General features: G+C 43.4%; 1 protein-coding gene across 1 annotated transcript in view; it reads left to right on the top strand.

Annotated features, from left to right (window-relative positions):
• The first annotated feature begins 1,682 nt into the window (after positions 1-1,682).
• Positions 1,683-19,529, top strand: part of HEPHL1 (hephaestin like 1) — an 82,467-nt gene continuing 64,620 nt past the window's right edge. The window contains exons 1-2 of the mRNA XM_034667587.1: positions 1,683-1,914; positions 14,759-15,003. Coding sequence (XP_034523478.1) covers positions 1,745-1,914; positions 14,759-15,003 — 415 coding nt within the window. The 5' untranslated portion in view covers positions 1,683-1,744. The remainder of the gene's footprint in view (positions 1,915-14,758; positions 15,004-19,529) is intronic.

Raw genomic sequence — 19,529 nt, 5'->3', positions numbered from 1 at the left:
CCTGATGTGGGGCTCGATCCCACAACGCCGGGATCACGCCCTGAGCTGAAGGCAGACGCTTAACCGCCGTGCCACCCAGGCGCCCCCGTATTTTGGATAACAGTCCTTCATCAGATATGCCNGCTCAAAGCGGAGGATCCTGATGTGGGGCTCGATCCCACAACGCCGGGATCACGCCCTGAGCTGAAGGCAGATGCTTAACCGCCGTGCCACCCAGGCGCCCCCGTATTTTGGATAACAGTCCTTCATCAGATATGCCTTTTGCAGAAACATTTTCCAGTCTGTAGTTTCTGTTCTCATTCACTGCGGTGTCCTTTATAGCGCAGGAATTCTTGATTTTTTGAGTCCAGCTTAGCAGTAATTTCTTTCACAGATCGTGTCTTTGGTGTGGTATTAAAAAAGTCATCATCAGGGGCGCCTGGGTGGCACAGCGGTTAAGCGTCTGCCTTCGGCTCAGGGCGTGATCCCGGCGTTGTGGGATCGAGCCCCACATCAGGATCCTCCGCTTTGAGCCTGCTTCTTCCTCTCCCACTCCCCCTGCTTGTGTTCCCTCTCTCGCTGGCTGTCTCTATCTCTGTCGAATAAATAAATAAAATCTTTAAAAAAGAAAAAGTCATCATCAAACTCAAGGTCATCTATATTTGCTCCTGCGTGATCCTTTAAGTCTTCTTAACAATCCCTCCATCTCTCCTTTACAGATCTGGGCTTAGAGATGGTGAGTGATTCTTCAATGCCATTAAGTTAGTAAGTGGTGGGACTGGATTCAAACACAGGTCTGTCCAACCTCAAAGCCAAGCCAGGAGGCTCTCTACTCACTCTATGGCTGCTGCCTCAAGAGTAACTCTCAATGGCGATCAGATTGGTTTTCGTCCAGAGTTGGACGAGGTCTCTGTCGGCACAGATTCTAGGTCACAGATTAGAGCACCGAGAAGAACGGGTACAGCCTTGGCCTTTTTGACTTGAAGACCTGCTACCGAACTTTATCTTCATGTGCCTGAAGGGTACTCCTCCCGTGTCATTGTCATTCATCCTTGCAAAGGTAGCTCACTGAGGTTGGTGACCTCTAAATTTTGGCTGAACTGGGCCACCGAGCTCCCCATTTTTGCTGGTAGGATTTGAGAGAATTTGGGGGAGACAGTGCGTGACCAAGTGGAGAATTAGTGAGGTTTTACAATGTTGTTACAAACTTTATGATGTGAGTTGATTGTTTCATGTAGCCTCATAAAACAAGTCAGAGATGGCGGAAGGTGATTACATCACTCCCTCTGCCCTCCCAACAGAGATGAAGCCTTCTTTAGTGCCCAAGAGCTTTCCTGATGCCCCACTCAGGCCAGCCCAGTTTTCAGATTTTAATATGTTCCTGTAATAGGTGTGGAGAAAAAATGAGGAAGAAGGGAGGAAACCCATCAGCCCGACTTGTTACACTGCTGTTCCCGGCAAAGATGAATGACTAATGTCACAGCAGAGCACCAAAACCTACAGAAACAGGCCTGCTTGGCTTGGGTGGTAAATAAATAAACCAGTTACACATTTCTTGGATGGCAGGCAACTTTTGTTGTCATAGCAACTCCCCCCATCGTTTGCTCTGCTTGCACAAGTTATCAGCCTCTGTCCCAACCCCTAGCTACCTAAGGGGGAGGAGGCGGGTCTTGTTCGTTCCTTATTTATAATTAGCTTTGAGTGAGGGGGAGGGACAGGCAGGGTTGCCTCCTGCGCAGGCTGCCTGCTGGAGTTACATCCACAAATGCCTCGGAAGCAGCAGGCTGACTGCATCGTTCTCTTCACATTCCTGGGTCTGTCTGGGCTGGTTGGTGCAGTTACCAGAACATACCACATTGGGATTGTGGAAGAATACTGGAACTATGTACCCCAAGGGAAGAACATTGTTACTGGGGGGAGTTTCTCAGAAGACAAGTGAGTACATCTGGGGTTCTCACAGACTCCTGGGTTCGCTTTTTTTGACTCTGCGTGGAGACGTTTATAGTCCTTAAGGTGTCATAGTGGGGGTGAGCTGATCTAAACCAAGTGGAGGGGTTTCGTGTTTGTTTGGAGAGCCCTCACAAGGGTAGGTATGGAACGGGGAAGAGGTATTCTTGGCTCTGCCTATTTGTTGAACCTTGTCTGTGAAGTGCTATATATACAACCAGGCGTTTTGAATAATGGCTTACTCTTTAGAAGGACAATTTTCATTGAGCACCACTAGGGACTTCCAGGGAATTCAGGATGCTGTTAAAAAAAATATGGCAACCCTTGGAATGAGCATTTGAGAATTTTTAAGAATTCTTTCCTGTTAAAATACAATGTTTCCTTAGTTTTTATTTTTGGAACGAAATATCGTAATTGGAGATAAGTATGCTGTAAGTAGTTGAGTTTTGGTTTTGTTTTGCAACGTTTAAAAAGGAGGCAATTACATTAGATTTGGCTGGTATTTAAAGAATTTCCCCAAGTCCTCTTAGAAATGGGTTTTTCACTAGTGAGAGGTTTGTTTCATCTCCGACTCATTCAATCTGAGGGCAATATTCTAGTTCCCAGGCCCGTGGCATAGCTGGGTGAGATGGTGTCAGAGTGTTGTGTGTCCCTAATTTTTTATTTTTTGCAGAAAGTAGCCCTTGCTCTCCCTTTCTCTCTCAGGGTCCAGTGTCTTATGTCTCTTATTTGTTCCCTGGAGCTCCCTCTTAAGCCACCTCCCAGCTCCAGAAGCTGTAATGCATACATTTAATATTGTGGTTCTAGAACATCTTTTGAGATGTTCTGGCAACTGCTGTTGGATATTCAGATACGCTGGCTTCTTTCTGATAGGAAGAACCCAGTTCCTTCAACATCCAAGTTCCATTTTCTAAAGACAAAGTTAGTTGCTAAGATTCGGAATACCATGGAGACTTCCAGCAAGTCTTTAGGAGCCAGGTCCCCCTGCCCTGGGGGAAGACCAAAGATCCAGTTGGCTTAGACGCATAGTTTGCAGGATTTCTAACAATACAAAGGTGGCATAGTCACGTTTGGTAAAAGAAGGATGAAACTCATGCCAGCCAGGCTGCCAAGAAAGACTCTTCTTAAAGCTCTGTACCAGGAAACTAAATGTCCAGGGGGCTGTTTCCGAAGAAAGCTCTTGACTTCTTTCAATCTCATATGTGCTGACATTGGTTGCGGTAGTCTTTACGTGACAAATGGATATGGGATTGACAGGCTACCCTAACTGCTAGTAGCCTTCCCTAAAATAGAGCTCTGCTGCCCTCATAAAGGGCTCGATAGGAAATAGTCATTGTGAGCAGCTATTGAACGTGAGACTGTTCAAGATGTGTACCCTAAGCATAGTGAATACAGTCTTTAAGCACAATGAGACATTAGACTGCCTTTCCACATGGTTGAGTAAAAAGCTTAGAAGTCCATCTTTCTCCTACAATGTCAGTGTAGCTGTTTGTGAGCATTTATTCTGACCCAGGAGTTCCACCAGAGACTTTCAATTCACGATTGTTTGCAGATGGTATTATTTCCACTTTACAAACCAGGAACTGAGACCTCGAGGTTAAGTACTTGTTGGAGTTTACAGAGTAAAGGCAGCACCAAAGTCACATTTTTTCCCCATGCAACCCATTTCTTGGGAAAGGTGATCCTTTCCCACTGCATTAAACTCAGCTGTGATGACAGCCAGGAATTCCAGTAAAAAGAACTTTCTAGAAAGTCCCTATTCTTACCAAAAGTAGGTTTAGTCTCATGGGTCACTCTTCCCAGAGAGACATCGAAAATGATCGCTGGTGTCAGTGACCAAACCAGTTACCTGGGTTCATTAAAAAACCCAACATACTTTAAATACTCAAATGCTACAGTGCTCTTTCCACAAAGCTGAGTGCAGGAAGGAGTTAGGGGCTCCCTGTTAAGTATTCCAGCCAGAAGATGGTACTTTGAAGAACATACAATAAAGTGTTTGAAAATAGTTATGGTGAAAAAGAAAAAAAAAGAGAGAATAGGCATGACTAAGACACAGTTTGGTGTCAGCTTAGAGTAGGATAGTTTAACAAATGCTGTGGTCCCTCCCACCTGAGAGGACTTTTGCCCTTTAGGCACAGGTGACATTCTAGATGTCATGCCTGTAACGCCCAAGTCCCCAAGTGTTTCCTTCTAGTGTGTAAAGGGATGGTGTTTATGCAGGGCTGCCTCCTGACTCTTAAAAGGGGAGCCTGGGTTACACGGAGCATAGTGGCTTTTATTAGCAATCATGTCCGGCAGTGCTACTGGTGTGGCAGGTGGCTCAGGGCAAGTCCCTAAGAAGGCACATTTGTAGTGGGCTGCTGACTCTTGCTTGAAGAATACAGGACACATGTCATGATTCACAGGTGTCACAGCTGCCACAGGTGTCACAGGTGAAGATGCCACAATTGTGGGACATATGGAGCTCAGTGTGTGTACTCTAGTTTGTGCCATTTCCCCAGAAGCAAGGAGTCATCTTGAATAATGTGACCATGCCTCTCATTCGGCTTCCGGAACTTCTGAGGACGGTCTGCTGTTGAAGATATTCAGACCCAGACAAATGCCCAATATTTGGAGAGCCAGGTGCCTAGTATTTCACCAGGAGTGGGAAGAGCCTGAAATAGGAATCAGGAGACCTGACTTCTAGTCCTTGCTCTGCCCCCAACTTGCTGTGAAACCTTGAATATCTCACATAATCTCTCTGAACATCAATTTCCTTAATTTGTATAACAAGGGAGTTGAAATATAATCCCTAAAGTCACTTGAGAAGTGTAATTCCAAGGAATCAAAAATAATTTTTAAAACTGAATGAGAAACATCTCACCTGACTCTCCACTTCTAGAAAGATTTTTACAATAGTGAGAGAGAGATGATTTGCAAATGTTCAGTCTAAGAATCAGAGTTGGAGAATATCTGAGAATAGGGATATGTGACAATTTTGAAGTATTCTATATTTTTCTTTGCCTATCCTTTTTTTTTCCTGTTCTTTAAGAACTATCTCCAATTCTTCATGCAAAAAGCATTTTCCCACAACCCTGGGTTATTCTGATCTCTTTCCTTCTTCACTGTTTATGGAACTTGGTGTCTTCCTTAAGCCTTAGACACAGCGTTTCCTCTCCCCACATGTGGGTGTTTGATGTACACTGATCACCTCGGCAACTGGAAGATAAGCACCATGATGGCAGAGAGGGAGAACCAGAGTGTATTTAGTAATGCCCACCCGCCCCCAGCTTTGACGGTGACAATAATCCACAAAGGACTGAGCACAAGGCTATTCATTTGGAATCATTAAAAAATAATCACTTTGTCAATTTAGTTATTCCAGTTGCTTAATCTCTGACTATGGGAATGGCAGAAATGAAGGGAACTGGATGGTGGGTGCCAAAGTTTCCATGATGTAAAAAAGGCTTGGAAACCAAAATTAGGCAGTACCAAGAGCCTAATAAATCCTGATTCACAAGGATGGGATAGGAAATAAATTGAGATCATTTTGCCAAGACTCCATAGCAGTCAGATGGTATAATTTAATTTTCCATCTTGGTACCTTTGCTTAATCATGGAGTTCAGAAATATAATTGATACTGTAAGCACTAATATTTCCTAGAAAACATAAAATTTAGGAGTTATATTCTATTTAGAAATATTTTATCCAGATGAATATATTCCTCTCTGCTCCCCATTGGGCCTAATGGGGACACCTGGCTCCTTTGATTTGCCTGGGGATGGTGTCAGCATTTGATCCATTCGTGCCTGTCCTGTTCTGGCTCATAAAGTGCTTAATTAAGGTGTTCTGTGCTTCAGTGGTAAAGCCAAGTCTTTAATGGAACCAGAGTGGGGTCACCTTATTTAAAGCTACAATTCTCATTAGGCAACCAACACACATGCAGGTTTTCTCTTCCCAGTGAAATGTGGGGTTTTCATGGGTGCTAACTCACAGGCAGAACCACCCTTGGACATAAGTGAGGCTGACCACTGCTCAAACCCCAAGTTTCAGGGTCTGGTAAGGAGTTCACTTAACTATATCACTGTGTCAGCCCAGTTGATGGTAAAGATTTTGGGTACCCCCCTGAAGCAGGTCCTAGGTTAGGCTCAAAGGAGAGACCTATATATCCATCTGAAAGAAGAGCCAACTGAAGGGAAGCAGGTGGGGGAAGAGAGTCTTGTAGGCTTTGAAATAAAGGGAAGGGTGTCATCTCATTTGGGCTTGATCTTAGAGGGTGACTTTCAAATCTCTACTTCTGTTGGATCAGCAAAAAAATCATGTGCTGGGTCTGATTCCATATGAAGATCTTGGAACTACTGTTATTCCCTGTATTCTCTTATAAAAGAATCCCAGAGGTTGGCAGTCCAAGGCTGGTGAGACAGGTGGTATGATAGGATTTGGGGGGTCTTCTTTATTTTTGACCCATGATCCTTAGCATGTGACTTCACTCCGCAAGGAAGTTCATGGTCACAGTATGGCTGCTGAAACTCCAGCCCTCATGTCTATGTTCCAGGAAGGAAGAGAGGAAGGGAAAAGTAGAAGGGTACAATTCCTGCTGCATTAGCCCATTAGCCCTTTAAAGGGCTCTCATGGAAACCCCATACAACCAATTCTACGTACATCTCACTGGATACTCAACGCCAGAAAGGGGGGGGTGGAAATACAGTCTTTTAGTTTTGTGATTTGTTTCTGAGTAAAAGCAGGATTTGATTCTGTTACTAAGAAAGAAGCGAGCATGAATATTGCAAAGCAGCAGGAAGTCCCTGACACCTTCCCTACCTCAGTTTTCCCTGTTTCTCATCCTTCACAAATACCCTCTTAGTCCCTGTCTTCCTTTTCCCACCTCCAGACAGTGGGGTCCCAAGGACTGGTTAGTGGGATTTGAGAGAACTCACGGACAGTATAACAGCTAACTGTCCCTGCGTCCTCACTCTGTTCCAGGCATTGACATAAAAGCTTCCCATGCCAAGAAGGGGGGTGACAGATGTTCTGTCCCTGGTTGGGGGACTGGGAGGCCCAAGGTGGGTTTCTCCAGCCAAGTGTAGCCAAGCAGTGGGCTAACAGAGATGCTAAGGCAGCCTGGCTTGCTGGGAAGAGTGGGGCTCTCGCATCAACCGACACGCTTACGATTCTTGTTACTTCAACTTAGTAACTAATTGAATCTCTCTTTGCCGCAATATGCTCATCAGTAAAATGAGGATTATGATAGTACTTGCTTTGGGGGTATAGGAGTTTCCTTTGGCTGCTGAAACAAATTACCACAAACTGGGTGGCTTAAAACAACAGAAATTTATTCTCTCCCTGTTCTGGGGGCAGAAGTCTAAAATGAAGATGTCAGCATGGCCAAACTCCCTCTGGAGGCTTTAAGGGGGAATCTGTTTGCTGACTCTTCCAGCTTCTGATAGAAGCTGCTGGTAATCTTTGGTTGTGGTGGCATTGCTCTGGCGTCTGCCTGCATTTTCCGATCACCTTCTCTATGTGTGTCTGATCTTTCTCCTCATCTCAAAATCCTTAACTTAATCACATCTGCAGCCTCTTTTTCCAAATAAGGGGATTAGGACTGGGACTTATCTTTGGAAGCCATTATCAGCCCACCTGCAGATGGGATTAGGAGGCTCAGATCACACAGGGTCTGTAAATGTGCTCAGATGTGCTGCCTGGGTTAGCCTGGGTTAGCGTGCCAGAGATGTTAGTCATTATGATAGCTCTGCTATCTCGAGTGGTCTCTGGAGAGCAGGAGCTCTGTGGGAAACAGACCGCAAATGGTCACAATTCCCTCTTTCTGATTAGAGCTTTGCCATAACACCCACTGGCTGAGCACCCACTCTCCCAGACACTGCGCATGGGGCTCCACATCGTCTCATTTACTCCTCACGATGGCTCTGTCATGGTCACCAGTTTTTAGCCAAGGAAACTGGGGTTCCGAGAACTTATTTCCCCAAGATCTCACAGCAACAAGTGGACAAGCTGGGATTCAAGGTTATTCTCTTTTCTCCTTACTGCATGTATTTGTTTTTAAGCCACCTGTGTGGGTTCTGAGGGGCTTCTGTGGACATAAAGTGTGAGAAGGAAGAGCTCAACACTTGAGTGGTGCCAGGGGAACCAGGGTGAGAGACCGTGTAGAGGAATGCATTCCTTGGGAGGCTTAAAATGTATTAATCTAGTTAGGGAGGACGTGGCTACAACCAAGTGCAACATGCATCACCATCTCCACCCTCCTTTTTGCCAAGTAGCCCGTGCCCCAATCTAGTCCTATCTTTTCAAGGTCCCTTCTCAAGCTCAGGCAACAGCACTGCTTGTCCTTCTTGAAATCATAATGGTCTCACACGTGTGCTCTGACCTCACCCTCTGCTGCTGTCACCTTCACCCCACCTCCCCTTCACACGCTCAGACCTGCGGGATCTGAATGGTGCAGTTGCTGCTTAATGTAGCAAATTGGCTGCTGCTATTTACTCTCCAATGTGTGGGTTTTGTCTTCCCAGCCAGATGATAAGTCTCTTGAGTGCAGGGACTGACATTCATACATCTTGGCCCCAGTTTCTGGTTTAATGTCCCATATGGTGTAGAGGTTTAACAATTGCTCAGTTGAAGGGATGGGGAAAAATCTGACTGAAAGATCCAGGTTGAGGGGACAGGGGAGCTGGTGAGGTGCACACCCCCTGTGAGCTACCAGCTGCTCGGAATCTGACTTGGAAGCCCATCTCTGCACTGGCTAGACGATTCTCCTGGGCATCTTCCTTCTAGCAATGGTTAATCTCGCCTGCTCTTGGAAGGCATCTTCCTTCATGGAACTGCCCTTGACCTTGGCAATGTAAATATTCTACATCCTCCTTCTGTCTTTGAAGCAGTTGCTCACGTGAAACTTTCCAACCCAACTGGATTTCTCCACAGCGTAAAATGGACACCTCCTCAGTTTGAGTCAAAACGAGAGAAGGTTGGTTGGGATGAGCTTGAGGGGTAGTGATTGCTCAGTGCCTCACAGTGGGGCCGTCCTGTGGCTGCACTATAAGGACAGAAAGCCCACCAACACAGGCATTCCACCGAGTGCTCCCCAGCTATGTCAGAGGCTGCTTTCTGTGGAGGCCTTCCTCGAAGTTCCCCATTTGTCTTGTTCCTTGGGCAAAGGTTGCCTCTTCCAGGACTCACAGGAGATGGAGCTTCTGTCCCATGTTACAAATGTATGCTGTGTTCTTAGGAGCGATTTGCTGTGTTCTTAGGAGCGATTTGCTGTGGAGACACTGAAGAGACTGATTTCTCTTATTTTCCTCTGTCCCTATCTTTTCCACTTTGAGTAGCTCCTATGGTTTCAAATAGTTCTAGTTTCAAATGGCTACTATGGTTTTTGTTTTGTATCGAGTAGTACAGAAAGGTGATTTCCCAACTTGTATGTGCATTCAGCATTGTGTTAGTTAGACCATGTCAGGTTGTGCTATAGCAACAAACAATCCCCAGATCTCAGGGGCTTAACACTGCAGAGGCATATTTCTCTCCACTCGGGTTCATAGAGGACCATGTGGCTCCAGGACAACTGTCCTCCTCGGACAACTAGTAAGCCAGGCTGCTGGGATCGTGAGCCTTCACCATCTTCCCTGGAGGCTTTTTCTGCTGCAGAGAATGTGAGGGGGTCTTGCAATGGCAGTTAAATGTCCTGGCACAGAAGTGATACATGTTGCTTCCACTCACAGCCCATTTGCCAAAATTCCATGGCTCCATCTATCTGCAAAAGCTCTTTGCTCCCCCCTTCTGCTGGAAGGAGAGAATCAGCATGGGTAAGCACTGGGCAGCTCTGCTGTAGAGTTGTTTGGTGAACTTAGGGAAAATATAGAGGCCACACCAGAAAGTCTGATTCAGTTGCCCTGAAATGGGACCCGGGGACCTAAATTTTTGGCAAAAGTCCCTGATAACTCTGATGCAGTTGGATACATGGGTGGGCATTTGGGAACTACTGCTTTAGAAAACGTGATCCGCTCTCAGGGTGACTGTTGGCTGTCTCTGTGATAAGACTGACGCTCGTCCAGGAATGTGCAAGACAAGTCAATATATATAATCAGTGCTGAAATATGCAGCATATGCATTAAGTGCTGTGGGAAGTCAACAAACATTTCCCCTCCTTCTGATATTCCTGCCTCTTGTTTGGGTGACTCTGCCAGACAACTAGTACATGATAAGGAACTCTTGCTCAGCGTGCATTTGTGTGCGTGTGTGTGTGTGTGTGTGTGCACACGCGCTTGGGTGTGCTGGGAACTCAGAGTAGAGTAGTGTAGAGATTCAGTGTCCATGTTTCCCTGCAGACCCCATTGGAATGACAGCCCCTCCCTATGAATAACCTCATTCTAGCTTTTTACCCATCAGCCTGAGCCCAGAGAGGACACCAGTGATGCTGAGTCTAATCCTTCCTCTGTCGTTGCCTTACTGGGTGGCCCAGCGTCAGCTATAAAGCCAGGTAACCCTGCCTACTCTGGGGCTAATTAGCCAGCCTGGGGATGACTCTGTTCTTCCTTGCTTCTGCCTCCTCCTTCCCCTAACAGCCTGTTCAATTAGGACTTGTATTCAAATGTTAGTTAACAAAAGCCTGGAAAACACTGGCTCAAATGTACTTTTTGGCTTATGCAAAAGAAAGTCAGAGGTTGACAATCTTCAGGGGCCCAGATTCCTTTGGCTTTCCACTTGACCATCCATTCATTGGGTGTGACCCTCTTCCCCCTTCTCTCAAGATGGCTGCTGGAGCGCGTCATCATATCTCCATTTCAGGCATGAATAAGGGGAAGAGCAAAAAGCTACAAGGCTCTCTGCCAGCCGAGTCTAGAGAACTACCACTGAACAACACATGCATACATCTCATTGGCTAGAAGTGTGTCACATGACCATCCAAGCCTCAGGTGAGCTTCTATCACATAGTCCCAGTGTCAGGCACCCAGACTTTTCATGCCATTTCCTTGCACAAGGAAATATAGGCTTCTGCCTCACAGAGCAGAAGAGGACCGACTCTAGCTCCCAGGCAGACACTCGCAGTCTCAGTGGATGCCCAGAGGCAGAGGGCCGAGTGTGCACACACCCGACTGCCCAAGTCCTCAGTCCTGACGTCTGAGAGTGGATTGTCAAGCCGGAGGCTGAGCAGTGATTCTCTTCCCTCCAACTCAGGCCACAGGCACTGTGCTCCCTCTCAGGGCGCCACCCCCCCCACCCCCTGTGGAGGAGAACTCACCCAAACAACACACATTGTGGTGGCAGGTATGTTTTCAGAGGGAGAAGGCAAACAAGAAGTGAAATTTGGTCCCTCAGTTGCCCCTCTTTTCTAAATGAAATTGTTTTTATTATGAAAGTAAATAAAAGATGCAGAGTAAAACACTCCCATGTACAGAAGACAGTGTAAACGTCTCATTCCTTCTGGCTGCTGCCTTTGGCCTCAGTCTCATGGCACAGAGGTTACACCTTTATGGTTTTCATGGCCAGTTTCCAAATGTTTTCTTTGCATATACTTATATATGCACATTGTTTAAAAAACATAGAAATGGATCACACTTTACATGCTGACCTGCAGTTTGCTTTTTCCATGTAGTATCTTGGTGATTGTACCGTATTGCCGCCTGAAGAACCCCCTCATTCTGTTGTGTGGTTATGTGGTGTGAAGGTGCCAGAATTTCTTTATCCAGTTACCAGTTGAAGAACATTTTGGTCTTTCCAGGCTTTCGCTACCAAAATCATTGTTGTAACACTCCAACCCTTTTGTCAGGATTCCTGTCTTGCAAGTCTCATTTTCTGGGTGTTGAATCTGGCAGGTTGGGGAGAAAGAGCTTTGCTGTCTCTGGGAGGACTAGCCCTGTGGTCCCTGGCTCCTCTGAGGAAAGCCCCAACCCATGTTTTCCCCTTTTTCCTAGGAACCTCTTACATACTGACTCCACTCCAAGGGCAGGGCAGGGTTGACCCATGTGGGTGGCCGGGCAGGCTAGTAATCTGGTGCTCTGGGAAAATAAATAATATTGGGGCTCCTTCAACTGATATTTGGAAAAATACTTGTTCAGCTCTTATTTGGAGGCAAGGCTGAGTGCTGAGGAGAGAAGAAGGTGGCCTGGTGGTGGCAGTTCTCACTGTCCTCTTGGTCACAAGAAGAAGGAACCCACTCTACAGCTCACTGGAGCAATCCTTCTTGGAGGGATTTCAGTGACTACTTGCACACATCCCCTGGGGTCTCCTCCTTCCACCTCTCAAACCCCCATCTGAAGCAGCTGATTCTTTCTGACCATATACAATACCTATCCCCAGAGAAGTTCTGGAAGTTGCCATTTTCTCCACTCCCAGTGTCATGCCCAGTTAATTTTATCCCCCCAGCAATGCCATCCAGTTCCCCAGTGATGTTGCAATACCCTTTACAGCTGAAGCCTAGCAGCTCCATCCCTTAGTTTGGCTCAGCTGAGGACCCCTGGAAGTTCCTCTGCCTCCAAGGCTAAGGCCAGTCTCTTTAAAAGGGGCTTTATTGCCGCAGGTTTGACCATGTCCTGTGACCATATCAGGTGGTCTGGAGTAGGCTGGATGCCCCAGCTGGTTAGAACAACGAAGTAATGACGTTGTGAAGAAATCACTTTTCAATTTGATTTTTAAACCACGCTATGTTCTGTTTAAATGCTTTTCTTCAAAATTTTGTTATTCTATAAGCTTCTATTTATAAATTGCAAAAAGGGAAGGTGGCTGCATACCCTGTTTGTCAGCAGGTCCCGGGGAGCTAGAGAACAGTCTTTGGAAGGCACATCCAGCAAACCAAATCTCATAAGGTCACAGGTTGGATTTCAGAGATGGTCACTGGATGTTTTCTGGTGTCCACAAACTCTGCCCTGGACCCAACCATCATCAGATAGAACACCTTATGTATTTTGGTTACAACGGGGACCTGACGAATGAGCATGAGGAGTTCATCCCCTAGCTATTGCAGCAATGACAGAACACCTCGGTGTACGTTCTGCTCGTAGTGGTAGTGTTATGTCATCAAGTTGTAGAGAAGGCCATACCCAAAGACCCCAAAGTATCGTGTTACCTGGCTGTCTGTGTAGAGCAAAGAGAGCAACAGTGTACTGAATATACCTCCAACCCCACATCCACAGTAGACACCCCGAGTGGTTCATTCTTCCCCTTGACTGAACTCAACCTTGACTTTTTTTCCTAGGCAGTCACTACCAACCGGTCCAATCTGGTGTGCAAGTTAACACCTATTTGCCATGGGGCACCTGGGTAGCTCACTCGTTAGGCTTCTGCCTGCGGCTCAGGGCGTGATCCCAGTGTTCCGGGATCAAGTCCAGCATTGGGCTCCTCCGCTGGGAGCCTGCTTCTTCCTCTCCCACTCCCCCTGCTTGTGTTCCCTCTCCCGCTGGCTGTCTATCTCTGTCAAATAAATAAATAAATAAATAAATAAATCTTAAAAAAAAAAACCTATTTGCCATCCCCGACCTAGAGAATATTCAAAGTCCAGTATGGCAACATATACTTTTCTGCAAATATAGTTTGCAAAATTATCCCAGCTTTAACTTGCCCATCTGGGGACAAATTCAAGGTTTTTCTTTGTCTTTATTCCAAAGCCACTAAGCACCAACACTTCCAGACAATTAATCAGCACTACAATAAAAAAGATATTTGAAGGCTTTTTGTCTTCAATTAGCCCACAAACCAGAGATGTACATATCTTACTGTGACACGTGTTGGCAAGTGTGTTATTAGTGCTTGAACTGTGTGTGTATAGAAGGGGAAAGGAGGAAGAGTTGGAACTGACCTGGAAAGGTGCTTGGCAGGTAGAGAATGAGGGATACCACCCAGATGCGGGAAAAGAATGTGTACAAGTCTTGGAATGCTGAAAGGACATGGTGTGTTCTGGGAAGACTGAGCATGAGGTCTGGTGGAAGGGTGAGTCCATGGGAGATAGGCAAAGAGGAAATGAGGAAATGAGCCTGGAGAGATGATGCACCAAAGAAGATCATTCCTACTTTGACTTGAGCCATTGGATCCCTGTCCCCCGCTTGACCCAAACACCCTCTCCTCCGCCTGCCTGCACTTAGGTCTTCTGTTCCATGGCGGGCTGCATGCCTGGGCACCTGACGAGCTGCTGTCTGGCTCCATCATCCTGAAAAGTCTGCAGGGTGGGCAAAGCTGCCATTCATGTTGGAGACTGCTGGGCAGTAGTAGGAACTGCTTAGGAGCTTGTATCTGAGTCACCGGTATACAAACACTAGATAATCTCATTGAGGAAATGAGGATGAAGCCCTGAAAATACCTGTCTTTGGCTTTTTGATTGATAGTGCTTTCCCCAAACTTCATGAAGCAAACATAAATCCATTAGTCAATAGAGAGGCTCTCAGACCTGATGTGACTCCATCAACTCAACTGGCACTTAATCATATACTGCTGAATGTCATTACTTAATTTTCCCATTAGGTCATAAACTCTTTTGTGTCCCTGTATAGCACATTGCAAAGTGCCGGGAACGTGGCAAACACATACTAACTATTTGTGAAATGAAAAAGTGAAGGGGAACGTGTTGAAATGAAAAGGGGCAAATGGACAGCGACACTCGAGAGTATTCTGTTTAGTTGTAGTTTGGTTGTGGATACTATTTGTGTCTCTTGTCTTGTCACTTAACTCTCTTAGCCTCAGTTTCCTTATCAGCAAATTGAAGATAGTCTTACCAGCTCTACAGAGGTTACAGGGTTATGTCCAACACCAAATAAGAAATCATACATGCAAGCGTTTTATGAACCGTTATGGTAAGCTATTAGAATTTTCTCTTAATGTCATATAATTATAAAATATTTTCCTTCTTACTTTTAGACTTGCAACCTTATTTCTCGAAAGAGGGCCCAACAGGATAGGTGGTATTTACAAAAAGGCTGTTTACAGACATTACACAGATGAGACCTATTCCACAGAGATCCCTAAACCTCCCTGGCTTGGATTCCTGGGCCCTATCTTGAGGGCTGAAGTGGGTGATGTGATTGTCATCCATTTAAAGAACTTCGCTTCCCGACCATATTCTTTGCATCCACATGGCGTTTTCTACAACAAAGATTCAGAAGGTAAATATAAATCCTGTATTATTGGTGTCTTGTCTCTATTTCGTAAGTAAGGCAATTGTCAGCTACAGTTAAAGGGATCTAAGAGACAGTGACTTCACATGTTCATTTGTCTTTTCCCCATCTTCTTCTCTCCCCATCTCCATCTGTTCCTCCTGATAGAGAAAACTTCAGCAACACTATCAACCAACTTGACCTAATTGACATCTATAGAGCATTCCCTTCAATGACTAAAGAATATACCTTCTTTTCAAGAACATGGAACACTCCTCAGAATAGACAGTAGGCTGTGCATAAAATAAATAATCTACATAAATTTAGAAGAACAGATAGAATGCAAAGTATATTCTCTAATCACAATGGAATTCAATTTGATAAAATCAATGAAAGAAATCTTGCAATTTTTGCAAACATTTGGAATTAAACAGTACACTTCTAAGTAACCCGTAAGTCAAAGAAAGAAATTACCAGATAAATTGTAAAGTATTTTGAATTGAATAAAAATGGAGATAAAACATACCAAAATTCATGGTATATAGCTGAAGAAGTACTTAAAAGGAAATTTAGAGCTTTAGTCACTATGTCAAGAGAGAAGAAAAGTCTCAAATCAATAACATAAGCTTCCACCTTAAGAAACTAGAAAACGAAGAGGAAACAAAACCTAAAGCAAGAAGCAGGACGGAAATAATAAGGACTGGAGCAGAAATTCAAAGAGGGAGAAAACAGAAAAATAATATAAAAATTGTTTAAGCCAGAAGTTGGCTCTGAAAAAGATTAACAAAATTGAGAAAACTCTGTCGAAGAAAACGAAGAGAGAGGGCACAAATTACCAAAGTCAGGAATGAAAGACGGAACATCACCTTGACCATACAAAAATTAAAAGGATTATAAGGGAGGATTATAAACAAGTTTATGCCAAAACATTAGACAACTTAAATGAAACTGACAAATTCCTAGAAAGACAAAAATTACCCAAACTGACTTAAGGACAAATAAAAATTTGAACAGACCTATATAATGTAAAGAAATGGAATTAGCAATTAAAAATCTTCCCTCAAAGAAAAAACCCAAACTCAGATGGTTTCATTTATAAATTCTATCAACTACTAAAATAATAATAATAATAATAATAATAATAATAATAATAATAATGCCAATCCTTTACAAAATCTTTCAGGAAATAGAGAGAGGAATACTTCCAAATTCATTCTATGAGGCAAACATCATCTTGATATCAAAGTCAGATAAAGACATCACAAGAAAACTACAGACCAATATTCCTCATGAATGTAGACACAAAAATTCTTAATATTAGCAAACTGACTTCAGCAACATTTAAGGAGAGTTATGCATCATGACCAAATGGAATTTATCCTATTATGGGAAGGTTGGTTTAACACTCAAAAGTAAATGAATGTCAGGGTGCCTGGGTGACTCAGTCAGTTAAGCATCTGACTCCTGATTTTGGCTCAGGTCATGATCTCAGGGTTGTGAGATCGAGCCCTGAGTCAGGCTCTGTGCTGAGGGTGGAGCCTGCTTAAGATTCTCTCTCCCTCTGCCTTTGCCCCTCCCCCCACCCTGCTCATGCACTCACGCTCTCTCTCTCTCTCTAAAAAAAAATTTAAAAAAAATGAATGTAATACAACATAATAAAGGACAAAAACCACATGATCCTTTCAAATGGGCAGAAAGGCATTTAACAGAATCTAGTACTTACCAAATTAAAAATTTCCAACAAACTAGGAATAGACAGGCACTTACTCATCCTGATAAAGTTTATCTAAGAAAAATCCACAGCTAACATCACCCTTAATGGGAGGGAGACTGAATGCTTTCTTCATAAGACTGGGAATAAGACAAGAATGTCTGCTCTCACCGCTATTATTAAATATTGTCCTGAAGATGCTAGCCAATGCTAGACAGGTCTACTAACAATAAACTAAGTTTTTGTTTATCTGGAACATCTTTACTTTACCTTCCTTTTTTGGGGGGTAGTTTGCTGGAGATGGTATTCTCCATTTGCATTCCCCCCACCCCCAGCACTTTGAGTATGTCATCTCCGTCTTCTCGTCTTCTCGTCTCCAATATTCAGATGGGAAGTCAACTATTAATCATGTCAATGCGCCTGTGTATGTGATGAATCATTTTTATCCCACTTCCAATATTACCTCTCTGCTGTTTTTTCCTAACAATTTGACAACAATGCGTCTATGTATAGATTCTTCGTATTTATCCTACTTGTGGTTCATTATGCTTCTTTGATGTGTAGATTAATATTTTCCATCAAATTTGGAAAACTTTGGGCCATTATTTCTACAAACATTTTTTTTCCTGTCCCTTTTTCTTTCTTTTTTCCTTTGGCAGGCTATCATTACACATGTTAATATGCTTGATGTTGACCCACAGGCCTCTGAGGTTTTGTTTATTTTCTTCGATCTCCCCCCACCTTTTTCAGATAGGATAGTTCTGTTGGTCTATATTCAAGTTCACTGATTCTTTTGCCATCTTGAGTCTGTTGTTAAGACCCTCTAGTGAATTTTATATTATTTATTGTACTTTTCAAGGCCAAAACTCCAACTTTGTTCTTTTTATAATTTCTACCTCCTTGTTGAGATTTTTCCATTTGTTGAATCATTATGTCCCACTTTTCTTTAATTATTTAAACATGGTTTCTTTCAATTGCTTGAACATTTTTATAATAGCTGTTTTAAAGCTTTTATCTGCTAAATTTCGCATCTAGAGACACTTAGAGATAATTTCTATTGGCTGCTTTTTTTTTTCTCTGAGAATGAGTCACACTTTCTTGTTTCTTCATATGTCTCATCTTGTTATTGTTCTTGTTGAAAACTGGAAATTTTTGACCATATATTGAAGCAACTCTGGATTCAACTCCTTCCCTCATCCAAGGTTATTTTTGCTGTTGGTTTGCTTTTTTGTTTAGTAACTTGCCTGGGCTAAATCCAGGAAATCTGTCTTCCTTATAGTGTGAGGCCACCAAGGTTTCTGCTTTTTTTTCTCCTTTTTCTTGTTTTTATTTATAAGGCTGGCTTCTAAGGGGTCACCTCTAAACCTGCTTAGCTTTGAAGTCAGAAGCATCAGGAAGTCCCCAATTCTCTGTAGTTAGAATTGTGGGTGGATAGAGAAGCCATTCAAAGTTTAGGTGGTTTTTGTCTGCCTTGGATTTTAGTTTTTGCTGGGCCTTTTGCTTCTCCTCTTTGCAAGCACACGCATTAGAGTCAGCTAGGAGTAGGCAAATAACTGATGTTCAGCAATTTTTCAAAAATAAACATTGCTGGATGACTTTATTTGATTTCCAGAGCAATGAAATGGTTGGTTTTCTCAATTTCATTCAACTTTACATTACTTTTGGGGGAGAGGATTTGCTGACCTCCTCATTCTCTTTCAATGAATTTTTCTCTTGGCTACCATTGCAAGTTTACTAGTCTGAAATTCCCTGCTCAGTTCAGCTTAGTGTTTACTGTGAGCTAGACCCAATGCTGGATACTGGGGCTGCAAAAATGAATAAATACATAGTTGTTTCTAAGTTCATCTGGGGAGTGGTTGAGAATGAAGTCAGAAGAAGTCCGTAGGTGGGATTAACCCTGATTAAGCAGTTCTTAGTTTGTCAATGCCTATGCTAGAGCTCTTAACACTTAATAATGGAATTAGCTAGTGCTTTCTTGATCTCCATATGAAATATAGTTAAGTATTAGGACTATTTAAAAATAAATTTTATTGGTTTTTTTAAATTCGGAAAAGCATAAAGAAGCGGTAAATATTTCACATTCTGATTCCCTACTTATCCACTAAAATGAGCTCAAAACCAAAGATTAAATGAAATGTAGTATATAAACATGGTTAGAAAATTTTAGGAGCACCTGGGTGGCTCAGTTGGTTAAGCGTCTGCCTTTGGCTCGGGTCATGATCCCAGGGTCCTGGTATTGAGCCCCACGTCGGGCTCCCTGCTCAGCGGGGAGCCTGCGTCTCCCTCTCCCTCTGCTGCTCTCCCTGCTTGTCTTCTGTCTCTCTCTCTCTCTGACAAATAAATAAAATCTTAAAAAAAAAAAGGAAAATTTTAAGAGTACAGAGAGGTATAATAAGAAAAGTAAAAATTCTTACTTGTCTCTTATCTGAAAAGCAATCACCTTTAAAAATGTCTTATAAATTTCCCTTAGAAAATTTTCTACACATATATTTGTATGTGTGTGGTTATGTGTATGTGTATACTTGTTCATTTGAACAAAAGAGATTATACTGTAATGCTGTTATGTATTCTCTGTTTTTTGTTTTTACTTCATCTTGGAGATTTTCTCATATTAGCACACATAGAAAGACCTACTTTTAACAGTGTGCAATGTCCGTCGTATGAATGTACCAGTCTAGTACATTGATAATTACCAATGATTGATGATGATTGTTAGGTTGCTTTCAGTTTGGGGTTGATACCAGCAATTCTACAATGAATATTCCAATTCATGTATTTTGAGGAACATTTTCAAGGATGTTTCTAGAGTAAATTCTTTTTTTTT

Source organism: Ailuropoda melanoleuca, chromosome 8, assembly GCF_002007445.2.
Source record: "Ailuropoda melanoleuca isolate Jingjing chromosome 8, ASM200744v2, whole genome shotgun sequence".
NCBI lineage: Eukaryota > Metazoa > Chordata > Mammalia > Carnivora > Ursidae > Ailuropoda > Ailuropoda melanoleuca.
Note: the sequence above shows the minus strand (reverse complement) of the source record. Positions and strands in the feature narration are given on the sequence as shown.